Genomic DNA, 27,298 nt, shown 5'->3' with positions numbered 1-27,298 from the left:
CGCTGCCACCAACCAGGAATTCCAGTGCCTGGTACACTCTGGTCCTCCCAAAACCTTGCCCGGGGACCCCCAAGACCCAGACCCTTTGGATCTTAACACAAGGAAAGTAAACCCTTTCCCCCACTGTTGACTCTCCCAGGCTTCCCCTCCCTGGGTTACCCTGGAAGATCACTGTGATTCAAACTCCTTGAATCTTAAAACAGAGAGGAAAATTCACCTTCCCCCCTCCTTCTTTTTCCCCCTCCCAGACTGTCCCTGAGAGAGAAAGTAATCCTAACACAGAGAGAAAATTAACCTTTCTCTCTCCCTTCCCTCCTTTCTCCTCACCAGTTCCCTGGTGGATCCAGACCCAGTCCCCTGGGGGTCTCACCAGAATTAAAAAAACAATCAGATTCTTAAACAAGAAAAGCTTTTAATTAAAGAAAGAAAAAACGGTAAAAATTATCTTTGTAAATTTAAGATGGAATATGTTACAGGGTCTTTCAGCTATAGACACTGGGAATACCACCCCAGCCTAAGTATACAAGTACAAATTAAAATCCTTTCAGCAAAATACAAATTTGAACTCCTTCCAGCCACATACACATTTGCAAATAAAGAAAACAAACATAAGCCTAACTCGCCTTATATGTCCAGAATAGTAAATACTAGGTAATAAGAGACTGTTTCAGAGAGATTGGAGAGAAACCTGGTTACACATCTGGTCACTCTCAGAACCCAGAGAGAACAACCACCAAAAACTAACAGCACACACAAAAACTTCCCTCCTTCAAGATTTGAAAGTATCCTGTCCCCTGATTGGTCCTCTGGTCAGGTGACAGCCAGGCTCACTGAACTTGTTAACCCTTTACAGTCAAAAGAAACCTGAAGTACTTCTGTTTTATTAACCCTTAACTATCCGTTTATGACACACCCACAGACATACAATCTTATGCTCCTATTATGTCATTTTACCTCTAGCAAGCATAAAATCACCCAAGAGACATGAGATAGGCTCATAAGTCATAAATACGGCTAAGATTTTGTCACTAGAAAAAAGGCACGGAGAGGTCATGGGCAATAAAAAAAAATTCACGGAAGCAGTGACCTCTCCATGACTTTTACTAAATATATCCGTGACAAAATGGGGAGCTCAGCTTTAGGGGGTCCCGTACCGCTTGCAGGGCTGAAGTCACAGAGGTCTCTGGAAGCCACGGATGCCAAGAGTTCTGTAATAAAATCGTAGCATTAGTCATAATATTAGGTCAACGGTCAACAAAATTGATATAGGAAAAGAAAATCTTTAAACACTCCTCTTATTTTAAAAAGAACCTTCGTTAAATCACCAAGAACCAGTCAAAGAACTATATAGACATCAAAGGATTATTTTTAAAATAAAGCTTGTAGTAAAATGGTTTTTTTTTAATAAGTGCTAAAGGAATGGGGAAGCCTGGACTATTTCATGTTACTCTGTGTTTTGTATTTGTTTTCAAACTGACATAAGATAAAACTATCAGAAAAAAATTATGGTAACTCTGGGAATGAGATTACTAGGCCCTGGTCTACACTACAAATTTATATCAGTGTAACTAAGTCGCTCAGGGGTGTGGAAAACCCACACACCTGAGTGATGTCGTTACACTAACCCAACCCCCAGCGTAGACAGCGCTATGTCAGTGGGAGGGCTTCTCCTGTCGACACAACTGCCGCCTCTCGCAGAGGTGGAGTACCTGTGCCGCCAGGAGATGCTCTCTTGTCAGAGTAGGTAGCGTCTTCACCAAGTGCTACCACGGCGCAGCTGGGCCAGTGCAAGTGCAAGTGCAAGTGCGCTGCTGCAGCACTAAGTGTAGACACGCCCTAGGACAAGAGAGAACATGTTAGGGCTCAAATCGACTCAATATTTGCTTAGATTTTGATTTGTTATAGCTTGTGATCAGATCCAGTTTACTGTGTCCAAGAGTCAGTGTTTTCTCATCCCTGTGTATAGTGCAGCTATTTTCCTTTGGCACTTCATCACCGAGTCTAGCAGAGCTTGGGACTGCAGCTGTCCGCTCCCTTTTTAACTGGTTGTATTGGATAATCAGGTCCAGTTTACTATGTCCAAGAGTCAGCGTTCTCTCATTCCTGCAGATTTTGCTGCTGCTTTCTATTGCTTTTCCACTTGAAACATCACTGGGCGCTTTCTGCTTGGTATCTGCCCCATTTGTACCAGTGTTCTCAGAGGAGTACTGTAAGTTTGGTCCCTGTCTGATGGCAGAGTGATGGAGCAATTGGTCATTTTTCGTTTTAGCCAATGCCGCCTTTTCTGTATGACTAGGTTCACTGCAGCTTAGTATGGGGAAAGACACGGGCTGCAAGGATGCCTGGTGTGACATAGGATTAGGCTTGTCATATAAGGCAGATTTGAAGTTAGCTGAAGTGCTGTGGCTTGAGTTTGAGATTTCCGAGTGCTGCTTGGAGTCACTTGGCTTTGTGGAGCTGATGGCTTCCTTCCTCTTTTCACTGGTGAAACCTGGACCCAAGTCTTGCTTTTCAAGGAGTACATTGTAGGTGGAGTTCTTCAGAAAAGGAGACACCTTTACGCTCTCAATGCTTGAATTTGAGAGACTGCTTGCATGGCTTGCGGTTTCAGCTTCATTCGTTTGGGCAGATGTTAAGAGAGACTGGAAGTTCCCTGCTGAGCTGTGAGGTGAAGTGGAGCTTGTTGCAGCCTCGGGGATACAGAAACCAGGCACAGGTTTGGATTCTACGTACAAGCTTTGGAATTCTCTGTCAAAGTCCTCAACGATTTTGCCTCGGAAGTGTGTCACCAAGCAAGTGTGAACTTGACTGCAAAGCCAAGTAAAACTAGAAAAGAAATGTAAAGGTGAAATGAATCAATAGAAAGAGATGATTAGCAGGTATTTCTAACCTTTGAATGATTTACCGTAGTTATTACAGCACTTCTATCCTCACACTAATGGGTGCATTGTAATATATTCGAACCTCCACGATCTCAGAGGAAGGTGTTTGTTTCACCACAGGGTGAAGGGAGAAGGATGTCGTGCCCTAGGCTCTGGATGTACATGGAGAGGGGAAGGTGCAGACATACTTGGCTTCTTGCAGGCAGTTAAAACGGTAATAGGGAGATGTCCCAGGAAGGGAGGAGGGCCAGGCGAGTGGGGGGCTCTGGGTGTGTCCCCAAGGGGCAAGGAGGGGGGGATCCCGGATGGGATGTGTCCAGGAAATCCTGGTCTGTAGAGGATGTATTCTCCTGGGCAGTGGGATCCCAGGCTGTAGAGAGGGTATTCCCCTAGAGTGGAGGGATCCCAGGCTCTGGGGGGCGGGTGTTCTAGGGGATACCGGGCACAGGGGGAGGCAAGGCAGAGGCTACCAGAGCCTCCGGGATCGGCTCGCTGTATTTTCTGTATCTTTATTTCTGCATCATTAATACAAGGTAAAAGGGATTTTTAATGATGTGTTTGCCAGGTACTCAGCCCGCTGAAGTCTCAGGATCCCAACCCCTGAACCAGGGTTAAACTGTTTAATTTTGGACAGTGACCAGGCCACGTTAATGTGACTCTTTGCGTCCACACGTTTCATCTACATTATACAACAGGTAACATTAATTGCATGAAGATGCAGGGATTAGCTGTGGGGGTGGGGTGATAGTGTTACAGTGCCAGTGGTGGGACAGCATTAGCAGATGGCACAGTACATGGTGCTGGGAGGAGGGTGCTGTGCAGGGCAGAGCATGCGGCACCGAGCAGGAGGCTGCACAAACACCTCATTCCTTCAGCCACCAGCACCGACCCTCCATTGCTCTTTGCCAGCAGCTCCCTGCTCAGCGCTTCAGCAGTGCAGGAGGCCGGGGGGAATGGGGTGGCTACAGGTGGGAAGGGCAGGGAGAGCATGGGCAGGGAGGGTTAGGGGGTACAGAGGGAGCATGGGCAGCAGAGGGTTGGGGCACAGGTGGGAAGGTTAGGAGGAGCACAGGTGGGGAGGGTTGGGGGCAAGGGGGAGCATGGGCAGCAGAGGGTTGGGGGCACAGGTGGGCAGGGCGGGGGGGCTCAGGTGGGTGCACAGGGCAGTCAGGCAGGAAGCATGGTGGGGTAGCACTGGTGAACACAGACAGGGAGCCGGGGTTGTGGGGAATGAGGAGTCTCTTGGCCATTGCTCTGAGAAGCAGGGGAGACACCCCTGAGCTCTGTAAGGAGCCTGTTGAGGAGTGGGTGCCCAGGAGCTGGACAGGACTTTCCCTGCAGGACAGTGCTGGCAATGCAGAGGGAGGGAGGGGAAAGGACTGAGCCTAGCTGTCCCTGGCACCTGCCAATGCTGCAGTGCACTGACTGGTTAGTCCATGTTGCCTCTTAGTGGCACCAGCTGGCTAGAAGCCGCTGCCCAGGTGTTCTTTGCCCAGTGGTTATTGTCACTGGATCTCTCTGATTGGTCCAGCTTTTCACCCTCACTGCCCATAGTGCAGATCCTTGTCATCTCAGCCTCTGTAATGTGCGGCCTCCCAGCCCACAGCCATGCACTCTGTGCCCCTTCCACTGGATATGCCTGTAAAAGCGCTTGTTAATCCTCACAACCTTCTGGGCAAGATTAACGCATTGTGCTCTCATGTGGCCCCTTGATGCAATGCTGGGCTCACACCAGTTTTATTCTGGTGCAGCTGCAGTAGGGTGACCAGATGTCCCGATTTTTTGGTGCTTTTTCTTACATAGGCACCTATTACCCCCCACCCCCATCTTGATTTTTCATACTTGTTATGAGGCAATGTGGGTGTGGGCCTAGGACTCAATAAGGGGGAAGTAGGGCTGCTTTGTGAGGAAGTCAGCAGAACCTGAGGAGGAGATGGTGAGTTTGTAGTGGAGGAAGCCCCAGTGGCCCACTGAGACTCTTCGGTGCTGCCCAGCAGCTCAGGAGCAAGAGTGGGGGAAGCAAATGCTGGATGTAAACCAGGGCGGAGGGGAGGAAGAGCAAAAGAATGGCGTGGAGGAGAGTGTAGAACAGAGAGTGTCAACTGCAGTCAGAGGTGAGGAAGCAGGGAGCCGTGAGCAAGGGTGCAGTTATGAGCAGTAACAAAACCAGATGTTGCTCGATCAAAGGTCGTGGAAGGGCCAGCTGGGAGGTAGAGAGCAGGGTGGGCGTGGACAGTATTCAAGGAAAGAAAGTGGTGATCAGAAGTGGAAAAGATCACTGCCATGTGAAGACAACAAAGTCCAGGGAGTGGCATTGGTGGAGTGTGTGCGCAGTGGGAGATAATGCAGTCTGAAGATCAAACAGCAAGGTAAGGGCAGGAAGCTAGAGGATGGGTGAGCAATCAGCATGAAAGATGAAGTAAATGACAGTGATGAAGAGGGAGAGCCAGGTGTTGAAATCAGGCAGGAAGAGGGTGTGAGGGATGCGGGTGAGATTATGAAGTTAGGCCAAACATTCATTGTCACAGAGAAACCAATGTCTCTGAGTTTTAGAGGTGCAAACTGTGATGTCTCACCTGTATGTACCAGCAAGAACATGGTCACAATCTATCAGTACAAACTTCTCCAGAACTTGACCTTCAAATTTCTTGCCTCCTTTACTGTAATATGTGTCTCCACTCACACACCGCACTCGCATGTTCTGAAATCAGAGGACGAAATATGGATTGAACCAGATTGAATAGAATACGCTAAATCTTTGCTTTCTTAACAGATTTCTATACAAATGATAACCTGAGTGATGGGCTGTCTGACCGTGACCCCCCAGTCCGGAAAGGAGGGAAGCAGCAAGGCATAAAGTGTTTTCTGGCTACTACGTTCCTTACAGTAACAGAGAGTTCTATCAATCTGCCTGCTGCTTGGGGATCATGTAATGAAATAAAAATACAGTACCAACAATTAACATGTTGTGGTTAGATGGCAACTTACACCACAGGTTATACAAGATCTTGGCATGAAGAACTTGTCCTTCTAGATCATCTATAGAATTTATAAATCGATACCGTTTCTACCACATCATTTATGCAACCCTTGCAGAACTCACCAGAAAGACACCATTAGTTGATGATGCCTCATTCACAGCTACATTTTGAGATCTCTCAGTCAGTCAGCTTTTTAATACATTTAATATATAGAATACAGATTCTGGATATTGTTAGGGTTTTGTTAGTCATGCAGTAAAAATGCCTTACATAATTCTAACTATATTATTTCCCAGTTATCTTTATCAGCCTGACTTGTAATCTTGTCAGACAACATCATTAGTTGCCTCACCAGAGTAAAACTGACCTGAGCCTACCCACATTTATGCCTTGCACAGGATACTTTGGTGATCCTTCATAAAATCGTAGAAGTGTAGGACTGGAAAGACCTTGAGAGATCAAGTAGTCCAGTCTCCTGCATCCAAGGCAGGACTAAGTAATAACTGGACTATTCCTGATAGGTGTTTGTCTAACCTGCTCTTAAAAACCTTCAAGGATGGAGATTCCACAACCTCCCTAGGCAATTTATTCCAGTGCTTAACCACCCTGTCAGTTAGCAAGTTTTTCCAAATGTCCAACCTAAACCGCCCTTGCTGCAATTTAAGCCCATTGCTTCTTGTCCTGGTCCTCAGTGGTTAAGAACAACAATTTTTCACCCTCCTTGTAAACAAACTTTTATGTACTTGAAAACTGTTATCATGTCCCCTCTCAGTCTTCTCTTCTCCAGACTAAACAAACACAACTTTTTCAATCTTCCCTCATAAATCATGTTTTCTAGACCTTTAATAATTTTTGTAGCTCTTCTCTGAACTTTCTCCAATTTGTCCACATCTTTCCTGAAATGTGGCACCCAGAACTGAACAAAATACTCCAGTTGAGGCCTTATCAGTGAGGAGTAGAGCAGAAGAATTACTTGTCATGTCTTGCTTATAACACTCCTGCTAATATATCCCAAATGATGTTCTCTTGTTTTGTTAAAGTGTTACACTATTGACTCATATTTAGCTTGTGATCCGCGATGACCCCCAGATCTCTTTCTGCAGTACTCCTTCCTAGGCAGTCATTTCTCATTTTGTATGTGTGCAATTGATTGTTCCTTCCCATGTGGAGAACTTTGCATTTGTCCTTATTGAATTTCATCCTATTTACTTCAGACCATTTCTTCAGTTTGTCCAGATCATTTTGAATTTTAATCCTATTCTCCAAAGCACTTGCAACTCCTCCCAATTTGGTATAATCTGCAAACTTTGGCCTGGTCTACACTACGCGTTTAAACCGATTTTAGCAGCGTTAAACTGATTTAATGGCGCACCTGTCCACACTATGAGGCCCTTTATATCGATATAAAGGGCTCTTTAAATCGGCTTCTGTACTCCTCCCCAACGAGAGGAGTAGCGCTAAAATCGGTATTACCATATCGGATTAGGGTTAGTGTGGCCGCAAATTGACGGTATTGGCCTCCAGGCAGTATCCCACAGTGCACCACTGTGACCGCTCTGGACAGCAATCTGAACTCTGATGCAGTGGCCAGGTAAACAGGAAAAGCCCCGCGAACTTTTGAATTATATTTCCTGTTTGCCCAGCGTGGAGTTCTGATTAGCACGGGTGGCGATGCAGTCCCAAATCCAAAAAGAGCTCCAGCATGGACCGTATGGGAGATACTGGATCTGATCGCTGTATGGGGAGACAAATCTGTTCTATCAGAGCTCCATTACAGAAGACGAAATGCCAAAGCGTTTGAAAAAAATCTCCAGGCTACACAGTGCTGCGTGACAAGCGTAACGGAAAGCCAAAGAATCAAATGGACGCTCATGGAGGGAGGGAGGGGGTACTGAGGACTCCAGCTATCCCACAGTCAACATCAGTCTCCGAAAAGTATTTGCATTATTGGCTCAGCTCCCAATGCCTGCAGGTTCAAACACATTGTCCAGTGTGGTTCAGGGTATAGCTCATCAATTTACTCCTTCCCCCCACCACGTGAAAGAAAAGGGAAAGAAATCGTTTCTTGACTTTTTTCAGTGTCACCCTATGTCTACTGATTGCTGGTGGTAGACGCGATGCTGCAGCAGTGAAGAGCAGTATCCACTCTTCTCCCCTCCCCAGTGGCAGACGGTACAATATGACTGCTATCCGTCATCGTCATCAGCCCGTGAGTGCTCCTGGCTGGCCTCAGGTGAAGCTGGCCGGGGGCACCTGGGTAAAAATAGGAATGATTCCTGGTCATTCCCAGTAGATGGTACAGAATGGCTGGTAACCATCCTCATCATAGCAACTGGGGGCTGAACTCCATCAGCCCCCTCCCTTTCATGTGTAAAGAAAAGATTCTGTACTGCCTAGACTATCATAGCAGCGGGATGCTGGGCTCCTCTCCCCCGCACCGCTTAATGTCCTGCCTGGCTGTCATAGCACCGGGAGGCTGCCTCCCCCTCATTTTATCTCACTAAAAAGTCACTGTTTCTTATTCCTGCATTCTTTATAATTTCATGACATAAATGGGGGGGACACTGCCACGGTAGCCCAGGAAGGTTGGGGGAGGAGGGAAGCAACGGGTGGTTGCAGGGGCACCCCCCGTGAATGGCATGCAGCTCATCATTTCTGCGGGATCTGACACGGAGCAGCTGTGCTCTCTGATACACTGGTTCTCTAGTACACTTGCCCCATATTCTAGGCAGGACTGACTCTATTTTTAGAAACCATAAAGGAGGGATTGACTCAGGGAGTCATTCCCATTTTTGCCTTTGCGCCCCCGGCCAACCTCAGCCAGGGGCACCCATGATAGCAGCAGACAGTACAGAACGACAGATAACAGTCATCTTATTGCCAATTTACAATGGCAGCAGACGGTACAGAACTACTGGCAACTGTCTCTGCTATCATGCAAAAGCAAATGAATGCTGCTGTGTAGCGCTGCAGTAACGCCTCTGTCAGCGGCATCCAGTACACCTACGCTGACAGTAAAAAAAAAGCTGAACGGGCTCCATGGTTGCTGTGCTATGGCGTCTGCCAGGGCAATCCAGGGAAAAAAGGCGCGAAATGATTGTCTGCCGTTGTTTTCCCAGAGGAAGGAATGAGTGACGACATTTACCCAGAACCACCCGCGACACTGTTTTTGCCCCATCAGGCACTGGGATCTCAACCGAGAATTCCAAGGGGCAGGGGAGACTGTGGGAACTATGGGATAGCTATGGAATAGCTACCCACAATGCAACGCTCCGGAAATCGACGCTAGCCTCGGACTATGGATGCACACCACCGAATTAATGTGCTTAGTGTGGCTGCGTGCACTCAACTTTATACAATCTGTTTTACAAAACCGGTTTATGTAAAATCGGACTAATCCCATAGTGTAGACGTACCCTTTGTAAGTGTACTCTCTATACCATTATCTAAGACACTGATGAAGATATTGAACAGAACTGGACCCAGAACTGATCCCTGCGAGAACCCACTTGTTATGCCCTTCCAGCATGACTGTTAACCACTGATAACTACTCTCTGGGAATGGTTTTCCAACCAGTTATGCACCCACCTTATAGTAGCTTCATCTAGGTTGCATTTCCCTAGTTCGTTTATGAGATGGTCATTTGAGACAGTATCAAAAGCCTTACTAAAGTCAAGATATACCACATGTACCACTTCCCCCCCATCCACAAGGCTTGTTCTCTCTTAACAGTCTTGGTTATGGTGTAGAATGACCCCAGCACACACGCAGATCTTCCCCCAGAAATGTATGTCCTGTGCGACCCAGCCCCCTCCTGGATGGTACAAATGTATTATGAGCTAGTATTAATGGAGGATTTTAACTTCCCTGATATCTGTTGGAAGATTATTACAGCAAAACATATGTCCTGCACATTCTTAGCACGTGTAACATGGGGAAACAACTAGGGGGTCATTCATTTTGGATCTGGTTTTGACCAACAGGGATGAATTAGTTGTGAACGTGAAGGTGGTCGGGAACTTGGGAGGAACTGATCATGATCTGATAGAAATTCAAGATCCTGTGGAAAGGGGAGCATGAGAACAGCAAAACAAGGACACGAGTTCAGAAAGGCAGATTTCAACCAACTCAGAAATAGTAGGCAAGGCCCCATGGAAAGACCAATTAGGAAAAAAAGGAGGCAAAGGGGGCTGGCGGGTCTTAAAAGATGTAATACTGGTGGCTGAACATCATGCTGTTCCAACGCACAGGAAAGATAAGAACATCTGCAGGAGGCGAATGTGGCTGCACAAGGAGCTTTTCCGCAATCTAAAACCCCAAAGCCAGTTTTACTAAGAACAAACCATGCCAGACCAGCTTGAGTTCCTTCTTTGACAGGGTAACTAGTTTGGTGGACAGGGGGAATGTGGTGGTCATAATATACGTGGACTTCAGCAAGGCTTTGGACACAGTCCCACATGACAGTCTCATAAGTAAGCTGGAGAAATTCAGGGTCAGCAGAAGTGCATACATAATGCATGGATACATACATGATCTATACATAACTGGTTTAAAAAAGCAGAAACAAAGAGTAACTATTAATGGAATGATGTCAGATTGGAGAAAGGCCTCAAGTTGGGTTCCAGAGGGCTCTGTTCTGGGTCCAGAGTTATTTAACATCTAAAATTCAGAGAGTTCTTGATAAATTAGAGAACTGGGCTATAGAGAACAAAATGAAATTTAAAAAAGACAAATGTAAGGTGCTACACTTAGGGAAGAAAAACCAAATGCACAAATACAGAATGGGGGAAAACTGGACTGGCAGTAGCACTGCTGAGAAGGATCTGGGAGTTGTGGTGGCTCACAACCTCAATATGAGTCAGCAAATGCAATTTTGGGTTCCATCATCAGAGGCGCATAGCATGCAAGTCACAGGAGGTGATAGTATCACTCTACTCAGCACTTATTAGGCCTCAGCTGGAGCATTGTGTCCAGTTTTGGTCATTAATGTATAAAAAGGATGAAGAGAAACTGGAAAGAATCCAGAGGCGAGCAACAATGATCAAAGGGATGGAATGCAGCCACATGAGCAAAGGCTGAAGGAACTGGGTATGTTTAGTTTGGAAAAGAGGAGATTAAGGGGGATATGATAGTGGTCTTCAAATACTGCTGTCAATACAGCTGTCATAAAAAAGATGGAGAACAGTTGTCCTGCCCTCCATGGCAAGAGAGAACAAGAGGCAATGGGTTCAAACTACAGCATAGCAGATTTAGTTTAAATCTCAGGGAAAACCTCCTAACTATAAGAAAAGTAGGACAATGGAAGAGATGGCCTTGGGAGGTCCTGGAATCTCCTTCACAGGAGGTTTTCAAAAGGAGGCTGGAGAGCCATCTGTCTTGGATGATTTAGAGTCAACAAATCCTGCATCTTGGCAGAGGGTTAGACTAGATGACCCCTGCAGTCCCTTCTAGCCCTGTGGTTCTATGATTAAGTCAGTTATTCCTTTAGGGGATTAATATGCCAGTTTATTATTTTAAATAGTTGTCCAGACACTTCAGATGAAACATACTGGATTAGATAAATCAATAAAACAAGTTTATTAACTACACAAAGATCAATTTTAAGTGAATACAAGTAATGAGGCATAAAAGTCAGAAATTGTTCTAAGAAAATAAAGATAAAATGCTTACTAGTGCCTAATTTAACAAAAACTATATTAGATTCAAAGCAAAGTTTTATCACCACATGTTTTCAAGCAGTCCTACTTATCAAACTCTTTAGGTGAAGGCCCATCCCCCAGAGATAAAGGGCTGCTTCCTTTGTCTCCTCAGGGGCAGTTAACATGATGTGCAGCAGAGAGAGTGTGGTGCCTTGGGGTGTCTGCCACTTCTTTTTCAAGTCCTGTCCCTGCTTTGAGAAGCATTTCCAGCTGGGAGCAAGGCAACAGGCAGTCTGCACGGAAGGAAACTCCAGGCTGTTTCTTCGCTAAGATATAGATTTTTGCACCTGCCCCTTTCCTGCCAAAGAATGGCCACTGAGGCCAGGTCTATGCCACAGACCTATATCAGTATAACTATGTTGCTCAGTGCTGTGAAAAATCCACCCGGAGCAATGTAGTTATACCAACCTCACCTCTCATGTAGACTGCACTGTGGGGGAAAGCCTCTCTCATTGACATAGCTGCTGCCTTTTGCAGAGGTGGATTAACTATGCGGATGAGAGAAGTTCTCCAGTCGGCGTAGTAACATCTTCATTAAAGTGGTGCTGCTGTGGTACTGTATATGAAGACAAGCCCTTAGCAGGTAATGGTCTATCAGCCTTGTTTACACCCGCCTGAGGTGTCAGCTTGTTCTCAGTGTCTGAGAAACTGGTTTAGCCACTCCCCAGACTTATCTGGAAAACCTATTCTTAGTCAGCGTATGACTTCACATATAATGCGGCTATGTGCATTTCACCATGATATCACTGATCAGCAAATTATGAGTTTTTAAATGACACCTCACAAAGCATCCTTTGTACAAGCATTATTACAATAGGGTGTGCGAACACAGGGGTATATTCTGTCAAAAATATCAATTGCATTAACTTGTTGTCACGGAGTGTGGGGGAGTCCGGCCCTGCACCCCTCTTCCTGGGACCCACAGTGACTCTTAGCCAGCCAGTAAAACAGAAGGTTTATTGGACAACAGGAACACAGGTTACAGCAGAGCTTGCAGGCACAGTCAGGACCCCTCCACCGAGTCCTTCTGGGCTTTCAGGGTGCTTGGATCCTAGCTAGGATACCCTGAATTCCGCCCACACAGCCCCAGGCCCAAACTCCAACTGCTTCCCTCCTGCCACTCCCTTCCTTTTGTCCCCTTCCCGGGCAAAGGTGTTGACCTTTCCCCTCCCTTACCTAGCTCAGGTTACAGCCCTGGCATCGTCCATCCCCTAAAGTCCTCCCCTGCTCTCCCACTCCCCACACAGACAGTCCCTACTGCATCACATCTCTCCCCCCTTCGAGACTGAACTGAGCGGGGTCACTCTGCCCAGTGACCTGGGGAAGTTCAGGGCCCCCTCTCCGGGACAACGCATCCGCTGTCAGGTTGGCACTTCCCTTCACATGGACCACGTCCATGTCATAGTCCTGCAGAAGCAGGCTCCACCTCAGGAGCTTGGCGTTGGCTCCTTTCATCTGGTGCAGCCAGGTCAGGGGAGAGTGGTCGGTGTACACGGTGAAGTGTCACCCAAAGAGATATGGCTCTAGCTTCTTAAGGGCCCACACCATGGCCAGGCATTCCTTCTCGATGGCCGCGTAGCTTTGTTCCCGGGGTAGCAGCTTCTTACTCAGGTACACGATGGGGTGTCTCTCTCCCTTTTCATTCTCCTGCATTAACACCGCCCCCAGTCCCATGTCTGAGGCGTCGGTGAACACCATAAAGGGTTTGTCAAAATCTGGATTTGCCAGAACTGGGCCACTAACCAGAGCCTCCTTCAGCGCCCGGAAAGCCTCCTGGCACTGCTCAGTCCAGATCACCTTGTCTGGCTTCCCCTTTTTGCACAGTTCAGTGATGGGGCCGGCTATGGCACTAAAGTGGGGCACGAACCTCCGATAGTACCCCGCCATCCCAATAAAGGCCTGGACCTGCTTTTTGGTTTGGGGAGCAGGCCAGTCTCTGATCACCTCCACCTTGGCTGGTTCCGGCTTCAGGCAGCCGCTCCCCACCCGATGGCCCAGGTAAGATACTTCAGCCATCCCCACCTTGCACTTCTCAGCCTTTAATGTTAACCCAGCCTTTCGGAGTCGGTCCAGGACTTGTTTAACCTGGGACATGTGGTCCTCCCAGGTCTGGCTGAAGACACAGATGTCGTCAATATACGCCATGGCAAAACTCTCCATCCCCCGCAGTAGCTGATCCACCAGGCGCTGGAAGGTGGCCGGCGCTCCCTTGAGGCCGAAGGGCAGGGTCAGAAACTCATAGAGCCCCAGAGGGGTGATAAAGGCCGATTTCAGCCTGGCATCTGCGTCCAGCGGCACTTGCCAGTAGCCTTTGGTAAGATCCATAGTGGTGAGGTACCGAGCATCTCCCAGCTTGTCTAGGAGCTCGTCAGGCCTGGGCATAGGGTAGGCATCAGATACGGTGATGGCATTGAGCTTTCGATAGTCCACACAGAACCGGATTGACCCATCCTTCTTGGGGACTAGCACCACTGGCAAGGCCCAAGGGCTGGAAGATGGCTGGATCACCCCCAAAGCCAGCATGTCCCTGACCTCTCTTTCAAGATCCTGGGCAGTTTTACCAGTGACCCGAAAAGGGGAGCATCTTATAGGGGGATGTGACCCAGTCTCCACCCGGTGGACAGTCAAATTAGTGCGTCCAGGCTGGTTGGAAGACAGCTGTCGGTACAGATGCAGCACCCCTCTGATCTCAGCATGCTGGCCCGGGGTCAGTTGATCAGAGAGGGGAATTGCCTCCAGGGGGGAACCAGCTTTTGTCCCAGGGAATAGATCTACTAAGGGGTCATCTCCCTGCCCCTCCCAATGTCCACACACGGCCAACACCACATTTCCCCTGTCATAGTATGGTTTCATCATGTTCACATGGTACACCCGACGGTGATGTGCCTGGTTTGACAGCTCCACCACATAGTGTACCTCATTCAGTTGCTTGATAACCTTGAAGGGCCCTTCCCAGGCGGCCTGGAGTTTGTTTCTCCTCACAGGGATGAGAACCATCACCTGATCCCCGGTGGCGAAGGCACGGGCTCGTGCTGTGCGGTCACACCAGACCTTCTGCCTCCTCTGGGCTTGGGCCAGATTCTCCCTGGCCAGGCCCATGAGCTCGGCCAGTCTTTCCCGGAAGGTCAGGACATACTCCACCACTGACTCTCCCTCGGGAGCGGCCTTCCCCTCCCATTCGTCCCTCATCAGGTCTAGGGGCCCCCTCACCCGCCTTCCATACAACAGTTCGAAAGGTGAAAACCCGGTAGATTCCTGGGGTACCTCCCTGTACGCAAACAGCAGGTGAGGTAAGTACTTGTCCCAATCTTGCGGGTGCTGGTTCATAAATGTTTTTAGCATCATCTTCAGTGTCCCGTTGAACCTTTCTACCAGCCCGTTGGACTGGGGGTGATACGCTGAGGCCCAGTTGTGCTGGACCCCACATTTCTGCCATAAGGACCGGAGCAGGGCCGACATGAAGTTGGACCCCTGGTCCGTTAAGACCTCCTTGGGGAACCCCACCCGGCTGAAAATTGTCAGCAGCGCATCTGCCACTGTGTCCGCTTCGATAGAGGACAAGGCCACCGCCTCGGGGTAGCGAGTGGCAAATTCCACCACCACCAGGATGTATTTCTTCCCTGACCGGGTCGTCTTGCTGAGGGGTCCCACTATGTCCATGGCCACCTTCTGGAAAGGTTCTTCTATGATGGGTAAAGGCCTCAAAGCTGCTTTCCCCTTGTCCTGGGCCTTCCTCACCCTCTGGCAGGGGTCACAGGATTGGCAGTACTGTCGGACATGGGTAAAGACCCCAGGCCAGTAAAAGTTCTGTAGCAACCTCTGCCTGGTGCGCCGGATTCCCTGATGCCCTGCGAGAGGGATGTCATGGGCCAGGTACAACAGCTTGTGACAAAACTTCTGGGGAACCACCAGCTGCCTCCTGATCCCCCATGACTCTACTTCCCCTGGGGGAGCCCATTCTCGGTACAGGAACCCCTTCTCCCACAGGAACCTCTCCTTGCAACCTCTCCTCATGGTCTGTACCGCACTAAGGTCAGCCCGGTCCCTGTGCTTCCGCAAGGAGGGATCTTTCTGCAACTCGGCCTGGAACTCAGCAGCTGGGACAGGGATGGGGACCGGCTCTCTCTTGCTGGCTGGGTCTGAGGCCGCAGCCTCTCTGAACCGTGCCCCTGGGCGTTCCCCGCTCCCTGGGTTAGGGTCCTGCACCTCGGGTCGAGTACCTTCCCCATTGTCGGGGAGCACTGCCCTTTGCCGACTCTGACTACGAGTCAGACCAGGGCACTCTGGGTGTTACTAGGCCAATCCTCAAGGTCCCCTCCCACTAACACGTCAGTGGGCAAATATTGGTGTACTCCCACATCCTTGGGGCCCTCCTTGGCCCCCCATTTCAGGTGTACCCTTGCCACGGGTACCTTGAATGGGGTCCTGCCCACGCCCATCAGGGTCAGGTAGGTGTCGGGCACCATCCGATCTGAGGCCACCACCTCGGGCCAGGCCAGCGTCACCTCTGCGCCCGTGTCCCAGTACCCAGTGACCTTCCTCCCATCCACTTCCAGGGAAACAATGCACTCTTTCCGGAGGGGCAGCCCCGCGCCCACCCGGTAAACCAAAAACCCGGAACCTGGAGCATCCACAGGTGGTATGTTGCCAGCCCCTCTTTCCTGGGAATGTAGCCCCTCCTCCGATTGGGTTTTAACCCAGTCCACCCTCTGCGGGTTGGGTCTGCTTGGTCTGTCCCTGAGCTTGGGGCACTGGGCCCATATGTGACCTCGTTGGCCACAGCGATAGCAGCCCATGTCTCGTGGGTCCCCTTGAGTGGGTCGGAGGGACCGGCCGCTGGATGTTCCCCTTTTGGGGGGGTTCTCCATAGGCCCCCTTTGGGAGGTCCCATGATGACTCTCTCTCTGCGTTGAGGCAGGCCTGCTCCTTCGAGACTCCTCCCTGCCATCCCCTGCCCGACTGTCCACAAATTGGTCGGCCAGCTGGCCTGCATGCTGCGGGTTCTCCGGCTTCTGGTCCATCAACCACAGCCTCAGGTCGGACGGGCACTGCTCGTACAGGTGCTCCAGTATGAATAGGTCAAGCAGGTCCTCTTTAGTTTGGGCCCCAGCTGTCCACTTGCGGGCATACCCCTGTGCCCGGTTGACCAGTTGTAGGTATGTGACCTCACGGGTTTTACGCTGGCTCCGGAACTTTTTCCGGTACATCTCCGGAGTCAGCCCAAACTCGTGGAGCAGGGCCTGTTTGAACAGTTCGTAGTCCCCTGCCTCCGCCCCTTTCAGTCGGCTGTACACCTCCACGGCTGTGGAGTCCAGTAAGGGAGTGAGAACTGCGATCCTGTCTGCAGGGTCAACCCTGTGCAGCTCGCAGGCATTCTCAAAGGCCGTCAGGAAGGTATCTATGTCCTCCCCCTCCTTACGCCGGGGCAGCAAGTGCTTATCAAAGCTCTTTGTAGGCTTGGGTCCCCCCTCACTCACCGCAGCCGGGGCCTCACTGCTCCTCAGCTGGGCCAGGTCCAGCTCATGTTTACGCTGTCTCTCCTTCTCCTCCCACTCATGTTTACGCTGGTTCTCCTCATGTTTACGCTGTTTCGCCTTCTCCAGCTCTTGCCTCTTTAACTCGAGCTCTTCCCATCTCAGCTCCCTTTCATATTCCAGCCGCCTCCGCCCCACGGATGCCGAGCGTTGCCGGGAGGATCCCCTGCTGGGGGGTGAGCTTCGCCGGGAGGCTCCCCTGCTGGCCGAGGGTGTCACGGTGCCCTCGGTATACACTGGGCTCCTCCCCGCCCTTCCCCTACGCCTAGGAAGGGGGGGTCTCGGGAAGCCCTCGTCCGCCGGCTGACCACTCCCAGCGGGGACAGACACTGGTGCCTGCGCTGCATCTGCTCGGCTGCTTCCCTCAGAGACAGGGCTCCGTTCATTCATGCGGTCTCCCTGCTCCAGCTGGGCAATCAGCTGGTCCTTGGTGCGTCTCCCCTGGCGCAGCCCCCTCTGCTTGCATAGCTCCAGCAGGTCGCACTTGCGCCGCTTGGCATACATCTTCCTGCTGGCCACTCACAGGCCGGGGTGCTCGCCGCTCCCCACGGTTTCCAGGGGGACCCCTAGTGCACCAGCCCTTCGTGAGGTCACCACCTCTCTGCCAGGGTCGAGCTGCAGACTCCTTCGCCCCTGGGACCGCTCGCTGCAATCCCCCGGGGGACCCTGTTACTGCAAAGTCCTTCTCACTGGGCACACACTCCCAGGGGTTAATCACCCCTTCGTTTTACTGCTCCCCAGTCACTTACTGCAGGAAGCGCCGTCCACGGGGTGCAGTATCTCCCACCGCTGCCACCAGTTGTCACAGAGTGTGGGGGAGTCCGGCCCTGCACCCCTCTTCCTGGGACCCACAGTGACTCTCAGCCAGCCAGTAAAACAGAAGGTTTATTGGACAACAGGAACACAGGTTACAGCAGAGCTTGCAGGCACAGTCAGGACCCCTCCACCGAGTCCTTCTGGGCTTTCAGGGTGCTTGGATCCTAGCTAGGATACCCTGAATTCCGCCCACACAGCCCCAAGCCCAAACTCCAACTGCTTCCCTCCTGCCACTCCCTTCCTTTTGTCCCCTTCCCGGGCAAAGGTGTTGACCTTTCCCCTCCCTTACCTAGCTCAGGTTACAGCCCTGGCATCGTCCATCCCCTAAAGTCCTCCCCTGCTCTCCCACTCCCCACACAGACAGTCCCTACTGCATCACACTTGTACACCACCAAAAGAAATGCTGCAAACTTACTGGGAAATGGTCCTTGTTAAGACCCATTTTACTGCACATCTCTATAAAATACTTTAGGTACTTCTCATCAAGGATCAGGTAAACAGAGACACGTCGTCTGCTTGAAGCTTCCATCAGGTCACACAATATCTCCATGTCTGTGAAGAGATCCATGACGACTGCTATCACCTAGCCAGAAAACAAACAAGAAGACCCAACTGAAGGATCATCCCTAGATGGACACAGTTGTGGTAGGCAGCTTCCCAGCCGAAAAGGGCAGAAAGCAACACCTCAGAGACCTGAACACCATAAAGTGTTGATGTACACTGGAAAGTTATGTACTCAGGGCTGATGTACACTGGAAAGTTATGTTGACCTAGCTTTGTCACTCACATAATTAAGCCATGTAACTCCTAATGTAGACAGCACTAGGTTGACAGAATAATTCTTCCATAGATCTAGCTACCATCTCTTGGATACATGGATTTATTACAAAGATGGAGGAACTCCTTCCATCACTGTAGTAAGCATCTACACTACAGCAGTGCAGCTGTGCCATGCTAGTGTTTCTAGGATAGAGGTATCCTTGGAGCACTAAATAGCGGAGTGCCAGGGGACAGGTCCTAGCACCTCTCTCTATACACATGGGGAAGGATGTTGAGGGCCTCACACAGGGCTGCAGGTTCTTCCCAAACCTTGACTGTCTTTCAATTCGTAATAAGGAATCTGGACTTGGTATCAGGGAGAGTGAGCAGCAAGGTGGCGACATTACCATGCTCATCCCCACAGTATACTTAGGACTGCACATAGTTTGGCTAGAAAAACTGAGAGAAAATTCAGAGAGACCTAACCAAGGTAGGGGAATGCGTAGCATGGCAGATGACATATACAGTAAGGACAATAGAAAGAGCAATTTGAATTGCTCCAACATGTTGTAGGGTTCTAAATTAACTGTAACCCACCAGGAAAAAGACCTGGGCCCCATTCCATGAAGAGCTCAGCTCAATATGCCTTGGCAGCTAAAAAAGAAATAAAACATTGGGGTGCATAAGGAATTGGATAAAAATAATATGGGAAATATCATGCCATTCTATAAATGAATGGCTCACCCATCCCTGTGTTAGTATGTGCAGTTCTGGTCATCCCATCTCAGACCCTATGTAGCAGATGTAGAGCAGTTCAGAGGTGAGCAAAGAATGAAGGTTCAGGAAAGAGAAAAAGATTGAAAAGTCTGGAAATGTTTAGATTAGGAAGCAGACAAATAAGAGGGAATGTTAGAGATTTATAAAATAATGAATGACTTGGAGAAGGTGAACTGGGCACTGCTATTTACCCTGTCTTGTAACACAGAGAAAGGGGATTGAAAAGCACAATATTTAGGACAGATAAAAGGAAATACTTCTTACACAATGCACAACTAGCCTGTGAAACTCATTGCCATAAGATATAAGAACATAAGAATGGCCCTACTGGGTCAGACCAAAGGTCTATCTAGCCCAGTATCCTGTCTTCCGACAGTGGTCAGTGCCAGGTGCCCCAGAGGGAATGAACAGTACAGGTAATCATCAAGTGATCCATCCCATTGCCCTTTCGCAGCTTCTGGCAAACAGAGGCTAGGGACACCATTCCTGCCCATCCTGGCTGATGGCCATTGATGGACCTCTCCTCCATGGATTTATCTAGTTCCATTTTGAACCCTGTAGGAGTTCCACAGTTTGACTTTGCGTTGTGTGAAGAAATACTTCCTTTTATTTGTTTTAAACCTGCTGCCTATTAATTTTATTTAGTGACCCCCTAGTTCTTGTGTTATGAAAAGTAGTAAACACGTCCTTATCTACTTTCTCTACACCAGTCATGATTTTATAGACCTCAATCATATCTCCCCTTAGCCATCTCCTTTCCAAGCTGAAAAGTCCTAGTCTTATTAATCTCTCCTCATACGGAAGCCATTCCATACTCCTAATCATTTTTGTTGCCCTTTTCTGACCCTTTTCCAATTCCAATACATCTTTTTTGAGATGAGGTGACCCATCTGCACACAGTATTAAAGATGTGGGCATACCATGGATTTATATAGAGGCAACATGATATTTTCTGTCTTATTATCTATTCCTCTCTTTATTATTCCCAGCATTGTTTGCTTTTTTGACTGCCGCTGCATATTGAGTGGATGTTTTCAGAGAACCATCCACAATGACTCCATGATCTCTTTCTTGAGTGGTAACAGCTAATTTAGACACCATCATTTTATATGTATACAGGTAGTTGGGATTATGCTTTCCAATGTACATTACTTTGCATTTATCAACATTAAATTTCATCTGCCATTTTGTTGCCCAGTCACCCAGTTTTGTGAGTTCCTTTTGTAGCTCTTCGCAGTCTGCCTGGGTCTTAACGATCTTTAGTAATTTTGTATCCTCTGCAAATTTTGCCACCTCCCTGTTTACTCCCTTTTTTCAAATCATTTATGAATATGTTGAATAAGATTGGTCCCAGAACAGACCCCTGGGGGACACCACTATTTACCTCTCTCCATTCTGAAAACTGACCATTTATTCCTACCCTTTGTTTCCTATCTTTTAACCAGTTACCAATCCATGAGAGCATCTTCCCTCTTATCCCGTGGCAGCTTACTTTGCATAAGAGCCTTTGGTGAAGGACCTTGTCAAAGGCTTTCTGAAAATCTAAGTACACTATATCTACTGTATCCCCTTGGTCCACATGCTTGTTGACTCCCTCAAAGAATTCTAGTAGATTGATGAGGCATGATTTCCCTTTATTAAAACCATGTTGACTCTTCCTCAACAAAGAATGTTCATCTATATGTCTGATAATATTGTTCTTTATTATAGTTTCAACTAGTTTGCCCGGTACTGAAGTCCGGTTTACAGGTCTGTAATTGCCAGGATCACCTCTGGAGCCCTTTTTAAAAATTGGCATCATATTAGCTCTCCTTCAGTCATCTGGTACAGAAGCTGATTTAAATGACAGGTTACAGACTACAGACAGTAATTCTGCAATTTCACATTTGAGTTCCTTCAGAATTCTTGGGTTATTATTAGCTGGTCCTGGTGACTTATTGCTGTTTAATTTCACTGAGGCCAAGAACTTAGCAGGATTCAGAAAAGGACTGGACGTTCATCTAGATCAGTGTTTCTCAAATTGGGGTCCGTGGACCCCTGGTGGTCCCCAAGGGTACTCCAGGGGGTCCACAGGCCCCACTGATCAACTCCTCCCCACTCCCTTCCTCTCTCACAGTGCCTCCTTCACACCAGGGAACAGCTGGGGGTGGGAGCAGGGGGTCTCTGCGCGCTGCCCATGGCCTGAGCACCAACGCCACAGCTTCCATTGGCCAGAAACTGCAGCCAGTGGGAGCTGTGGGGGCAGTGCCTGTGGGCAGAGATAGCGTGCGGAGATCCTCTGGCCCCTCTCGCCTAGGAGCCACTGCCAGAGGGATGTGCCAGTCACTTTCAGGAGCTGCCCAAGGTAACTGCCATCCCCCCTCACCCCTTCCTGCACCCCAGTCCCCAGCCCAGAGCCCGCACCCAAACTCCTTCCCTCATACCCCACCCCCAGCCCTGAGCCCCCTCCCACACCCAAACTCCTAGCCCAGAGCCTGCACCCCTCAACCCCACCCACACCCAAACTCCCAGCCCACAGTCCTCACCCTTCCCGCACCCAAACTCCCAGCTCAGAGCCTGCACCCTTCCCACACTCAAACTCCCAGCTCAGAGCCTGAACCCATCACCTGCCACACCCAAACTCCCAGCCCAGAGTCTGTACCCCCTCCTGAACCCCAACTCCCTCCCAGAGCCCGCACCTGCTCCTGCACCCCAACCCCCTGCCCCAGCCTAGTTAAAGTGAAGTGAGGATGGGGGAGAGCGAGTGAGGGAGGGAGGGGGGATGGAGTGAGCGGGGGCATGGCCTCGGGGCAGAGCGCGAGGCAGGGGCTGAGTGTGGGACCTTGGGGACTGCTGAAAAATTTTAAATCAAAATGGAGGTTCTTGGGTTGCCAAAGTTTGAGAACTGCTGATCTAGATAATAAAGACATCAGCAGGTACATTATATAGGATAAAAGTATATAAACTCTCTGGTTCCAGAGCAAAAACAACCACTAACTGACAAGGTCAACTCCCCCCACGGGCATGTTGGTGTATAACTGCCTGACAAAGCATAGGGGTGGGGGCAGGCTGTTTGGGGAGGCACAGCCTTCCCTACCTGGCCCCCCATACAGTTTCACAACCGCGATGTGGCCCTTGGGCCAAAAAGTTTGCCCACCCCTGATCTAGCCCATCCCTGACAGGTGTTTGTCTAATCTGCTCTTAAACATCTACAATGACTGAGATTCCACAACCTCCCTCGGCAATTTATTCCAGTGCTTAACCACCCTGACAGGTCGTTTTTACTAACGTCCAACCGAAACCTCCCTGCTACAATTTAAGTCCATTGCTTCTTGTCCTATCCTCAGAGGTTAAATTCTCATAGACTTTAAGGTCAGAAGAGACCATGATAATAATGTAGTCTGACCGCCTGCAGATTGCAGGCCCCACAACCTCATCAACACACTTCTGTCATAGACCCCAAACTCTGGCTGAGTTACTGAAGTCCTCAAATCATGGTTAAAAGACTTCAAGTTACAGAGAATCCACCATTTACAGTAGTTTAAACCTGGAGGTACGGATGAACCCCTTTGCAGGGTTTCCTTGAGATAGCTCCAGAGAGTCTGTAACTCTGGCTCTGAGAAGAAATGGATTCTCCAAGGTATCTCCATTCTGGACTAGAGATCAATGGAGCAGCCATAGATGTAATGCAGTGGCAAAAAAATCAGCCTTTTTTTTTTTAATCTAACGCATCTGCCTAAGCCTGATATTTGGCAGCTATTCTCAGGGCGATTGGGAGAATAGCAAAGACTGCCCAACTCTTCAGTCTCTGCGTCCCTGGGGGGGCATGTAGAACTGCAGCGAACCTTTGACTGGAGATCCAACTCTAGGACAAAAGATTGCCAGTAGTATTGAAAATTAAAATGAACCATTAAAATGAATGGTCTGCCAGTGGATACCTGGTTTGTGGGTGATGAGCCAGGGGATACCAAGAATGACTGGAGGATGTAGTGAGTAGCTCAGCCTGAACTGGAGGATTTCATGGTAATCTTGAAGAACAAAGACTTCTCTGGGGGCTGTTTGGTAGGGGACTGGACCCAAAAAGAGGAGCAATTTGTCAATGGCCTCCACAAATCAGGAGTCATCTTGGGATGAATCAGGATATTATGCACTCAAGCAAACTCCAACTTCATGAAATTGCTTGAAGTGCCAGAGTCCCCTACAGAACTCTAGGTTCATGTCCAACACTGTGGGGTGCCAGAGAAGGAGTAGGAGTTGGAGGCTGTTAGACTGTGATTGTTGTCAAAGTCCCAGCAGACCCACGTCAGCATGAAGCACCAGAGCAAGGGAGATGACACCAACCCAGCCCAGACCCCTCTGCTGGGCTGGGCTTCTTGTTTCCTGACCAAAACCATAGACCAGACTTTCGCACGTAGCTCGGCACAAGGTGTCCCAGTTCACTGTAGTATAGACATAGGCCTGATGCTCAATGCCATTTTTTCTCCGCAGTGGAGAGACAGGTCCAGGCTTGGCCGAACTGCATGGATTCCGGTTGGGACGAGAATGGAGAGAGTTGGCAGATTGGACCTGGTGAGACCGGCAGGGGTCAGGACGTCAGCCTTCGTTCTAGGCAGTGTTCCCTCAGGGGTTGTCAATCTTAACACTGAGCTCCATCAAGGCATCCAGATCAACTGGTGGCTCTAGTCACGCCAGTTTATGTTTGATCTCATCTCTGAGGCTGAGCCGGAAGTGGTACCTGTGCACAGCCTCATTCCAGACAGCGTCAACTATCAGACACCAGAACTCCAGGGCATAAATAGCAATTGGCTGGTGTCCCTGCCACAGGGTTTGGAGTGTGGCTGCCTGCCTGTGGCTCAGCTCAGCAAAAATTACTGCCGGGGCTTGAACAAAGTCCTCAGATTGGTTCAGGAAAGGGCTAGATTTTTCCAGGAGTGGGGAGGCCCAAGCCAGCTCCTCTGCAGGCAGCAGGCAAGTGATAAGTCCCACCCAAGAGTGGTCAGTGGAGAAGGTGGGGAGGGATGGCAGGTGCAGCAGGAATAGGAGTCGGTGCTGGTCCATAAAACTTTGGACCTGGCTGAGGTCACTGCCAAACTTGTCTGTCGGGGGAATTTTAGGTTCCTGAAGGGGGAGTTGCAGGCAATGCAACATGCCTGCAGTGTAGCATTCTGCATCTGCAAGGTGTCTAGCTGCCGCTGTAGGTTTTGTATGGCGCCCACTATCTCTGAGAGAGAGAGATGCTGGCTTTAGTGAGATCCATTCCTGTAACTGACCCATTCCTACCTCCCTTCTTTATCTCCTTTTTGGTCGGGCTGCTCAGTATCACAGACTGGGACATGGGCCAGTCATGCCTAGTGGTTAGAGCCAGAGTCAAACTACAGGAGTCAGAGCTGAAGGTCAAGCCAGGGTCAGGAACTAGGAGTCAGAAACTGAGCAGGGGAGCAGAGCTGGAGTGGGCTGGAGCAAGGCTGGGAACAAAGCAGGCACAGGAACATTCACAGCTGTGGGTATAAGCATTGAGCAGCCACTGGCCAAGTGCTTACTGCTGGGCTTAATAGTAGTCCTGGAAATGCCTCTCAACCAATCAGGTGATCTGGCTGATTAGAGGTTTCAGCCATGGTTAGCTAGCTGATTCTTGACCCAGGTATAGGCCCTCATTCTTGTGCCTGCCCTCCTGCCTGCAGGATGGATAAACCCTGGCCCACTCCTCTGCTCCCGGGATGGACAAACCCTAACCCTGCACCCATGGATTGGACCCCATGGTCTTAGGCACTATGCACACACATGATACATAGACAGTTTCTACCCTAAAAGACTCAGAGTCTAAGAATATGGCTGGAGAAAGCAGGAAGGAATCTGACCTGGGCTAGGTGAGGTGCACAGGTGGCTATAGAGTTGGGCAGCATATGTAGCAGTCACAGCACTCCAGCTGCCCAGACACTGCCAGGCTTGTAGAGTATGGCATAGTGATGACAGCAGCCAGGACTGAGAGTCCCTTACAGCTGTGCCCCATCCTGTGTGCCAGCATTCACCCCAGCTCTATCTAAATGGATACCGTACATACCGTTTTTGCCCTGCTGATCAGGCACCGGAGTAAATCCTTGATGCTGTTTGCCTTGTTTCTCTGGAAATACACACTGGCTTGAGTTTGGCCATACCCTGTGGCAACTGGTATCACTGGCCAGCCCAGCTCCAGCTCTGGAGGCTGCATGTCAGACAGGAGTGGGAAGTAGGTACCAGAGCTTAGTTCAGAGAGAAGGGAGGCCTTGTCCTCAGAGTCTCCCTCTTTGGGCTCAGTCTGGTGCCCCTTCCTTGCATTAGGGTCCAGGATACTCTGGCTTCTATGCTGGCTCATGTAGTCCATGTCTAGGGGGGAGAGAAATGGCAGCTCCTGTTCCTCAGCAATGGCTTGCAGATACCCAGGTTCCCCCTGCTCCAGAAAGGCATCCACAGCCAGTCTGGCTGTCTCACTGTGCTGCAGCACCAGGGGGATGGGCTTCCTCCACCACAGCTTCTTCAGCTCCTCCAACCGACTCTGCAGCGGTCCAGACACGCCAGGGCTGTCCCCAGAGCCCCTCTGGAACAGGGACCTAGCCTGAACATGGTGGCTGAACATGACTACAGCTGTTGATGCTAATCCTCCAGAGGATCTGCCTGTTGTGTTCTTTGGCAGCTGGTGCTGGCCCTCTCTTCCAACACTTTGTCTCTCTCTGATTTTCCTCAGCTCTTTCACAATGGGCTCCCCTGGGGCTCTGGGACTTGAGAGCTCAGTGCACTTTGTCACTTCTTCTCTAGGGTTGCCAACAGTTCCTTAAGAGAAGGGACGTCCCTTATTTCTTCATCTCTGCACAACAAGATTGGGAGTTGCTGAGTCCTGCAAAAAGCACCAAGAGAGACCCCAGGCCAATGTAGGTGAGTCCTGCGGAAGGGCTGCTAAGAGAACAGTTCCTTGCTTTTGAAATACAGTGTGGGCAACCCTACCTGAGTCTGCGTTGGTCATCGCTTCCTGCTGAACATCCCTCCGCTCCGGGGGAGGAGGCAGTGTTCAGCTATCCCTGCTCTGAGTTTTGTTGGCTGTGGACAAGTTTTCATGCAGTTGTGATTCTCCTTCCAGATGGATTCAAGAATTAATAGGCTCTTCCTTCTCCCTGCCAGTAACTGATTGCAGAAATACTTCCTCGTACTGACACCCAGGCAGGCTTCTGCTCTCACCTCAGCTTGTCTGTCAGCCAGGGAGCAACCTGCCGGGCCAGGTCCTGTGGTGAGTGGAATGCAGATGTTGCATCTTGTTCCAAACCAAACATGTTTCTCAGTGGTAATTATAAAAAAATGCAACCATCACAAGCAATTAACGATAGTCAGCCAGTCAGCAAACAGAGGAGATGGCCACTTGCTCATGAACACGTCGTCTGCCTGAAGCACCAGTCTCAGAACAGCACATGCCTTTCACGCCATGAACCCTGCAGAAGCAATAATTCCCAACAGACATGTGGTTTTTTTGGTATTTCCCCAAATACACCTCTGGGGGGCACAGAAGCCAAGATGTCTGAGAATGTCTGTTTCTCATGCCGTGCTAGACCAGCAACACTATGCATGTTATGGGTATTTTCAGTGCTGTATTGAGCCCAATCTGCCCGTGAAGGCTTTAATACAGGGGGGACACCCATCAGGAGCTGCCACTTTGTACTTTGTACCCCTTCCCTGGTACTGAATGGTATATGTTACTGGTACATGCACTGCACATTGTTAAGGAAAAAAAGCTCTGCACAGGGGAACTCATTTTCAGCAAGTAGATGCATGTTCAATTGCACAACGGCTTTGCGTGTGTGCTACCAGAACTGAACACAAACAGCAGAGATTTGTGCTGTGCATG

The 27,298-nt window shown here is 49.6% G+C and overlaps 2 protein-coding genes across 2 annotated transcripts in view; one reads left to right on the top strand and one right to left on the bottom strand.

The window, feature by feature from the left end:
- Positions 1-27,298, top strand: part of MMP24 (matrix metallopeptidase 24) — a 352,153-nt gene that overhangs the window by 216,530 nt on the left and 108,325 nt on the right. The gene's annotated exons all lie outside the window — the stretch shown is intronic.
- FAM83C (family with sequence similarity 83 member C) lies at positions 455-26,526 on the bottom strand. The gene is made up of 5 exons (XM_050918615.1): positions 26,407-26,526; positions 25,490-26,299; positions 18,329-18,496; positions 5,459-5,583; positions 455-2,826 (listed from the first exon to the last, which is right to left on the bottom strand). Exons 2-5 carry the CDS (start codon positions 26,039-26,041, stop codon positions 1,857-1,859), a joined length of 1,815 nt encoding a protein of 604 aa, XP_050774572.1. The 5' UTR covers positions 26,042-26,299; positions 26,407-26,526; the 3' UTR covers positions 455-1,856.

This window comes from Gopherus flavomarginatus, chromosome 11 (genome assembly GCF_025201925.1).
Source record: "Gopherus flavomarginatus isolate rGopFla2 chromosome 11, rGopFla2.mat.asm, whole genome shotgun sequence".
Classification (NCBI taxonomy): Eukaryota; Metazoa; Chordata; order Testudines; family Testudinidae; genus Gopherus; species Gopherus flavomarginatus.
Note: the sequence above shows the minus strand (reverse complement) of the source record. Positions and strands in the feature narration are given on the sequence as shown.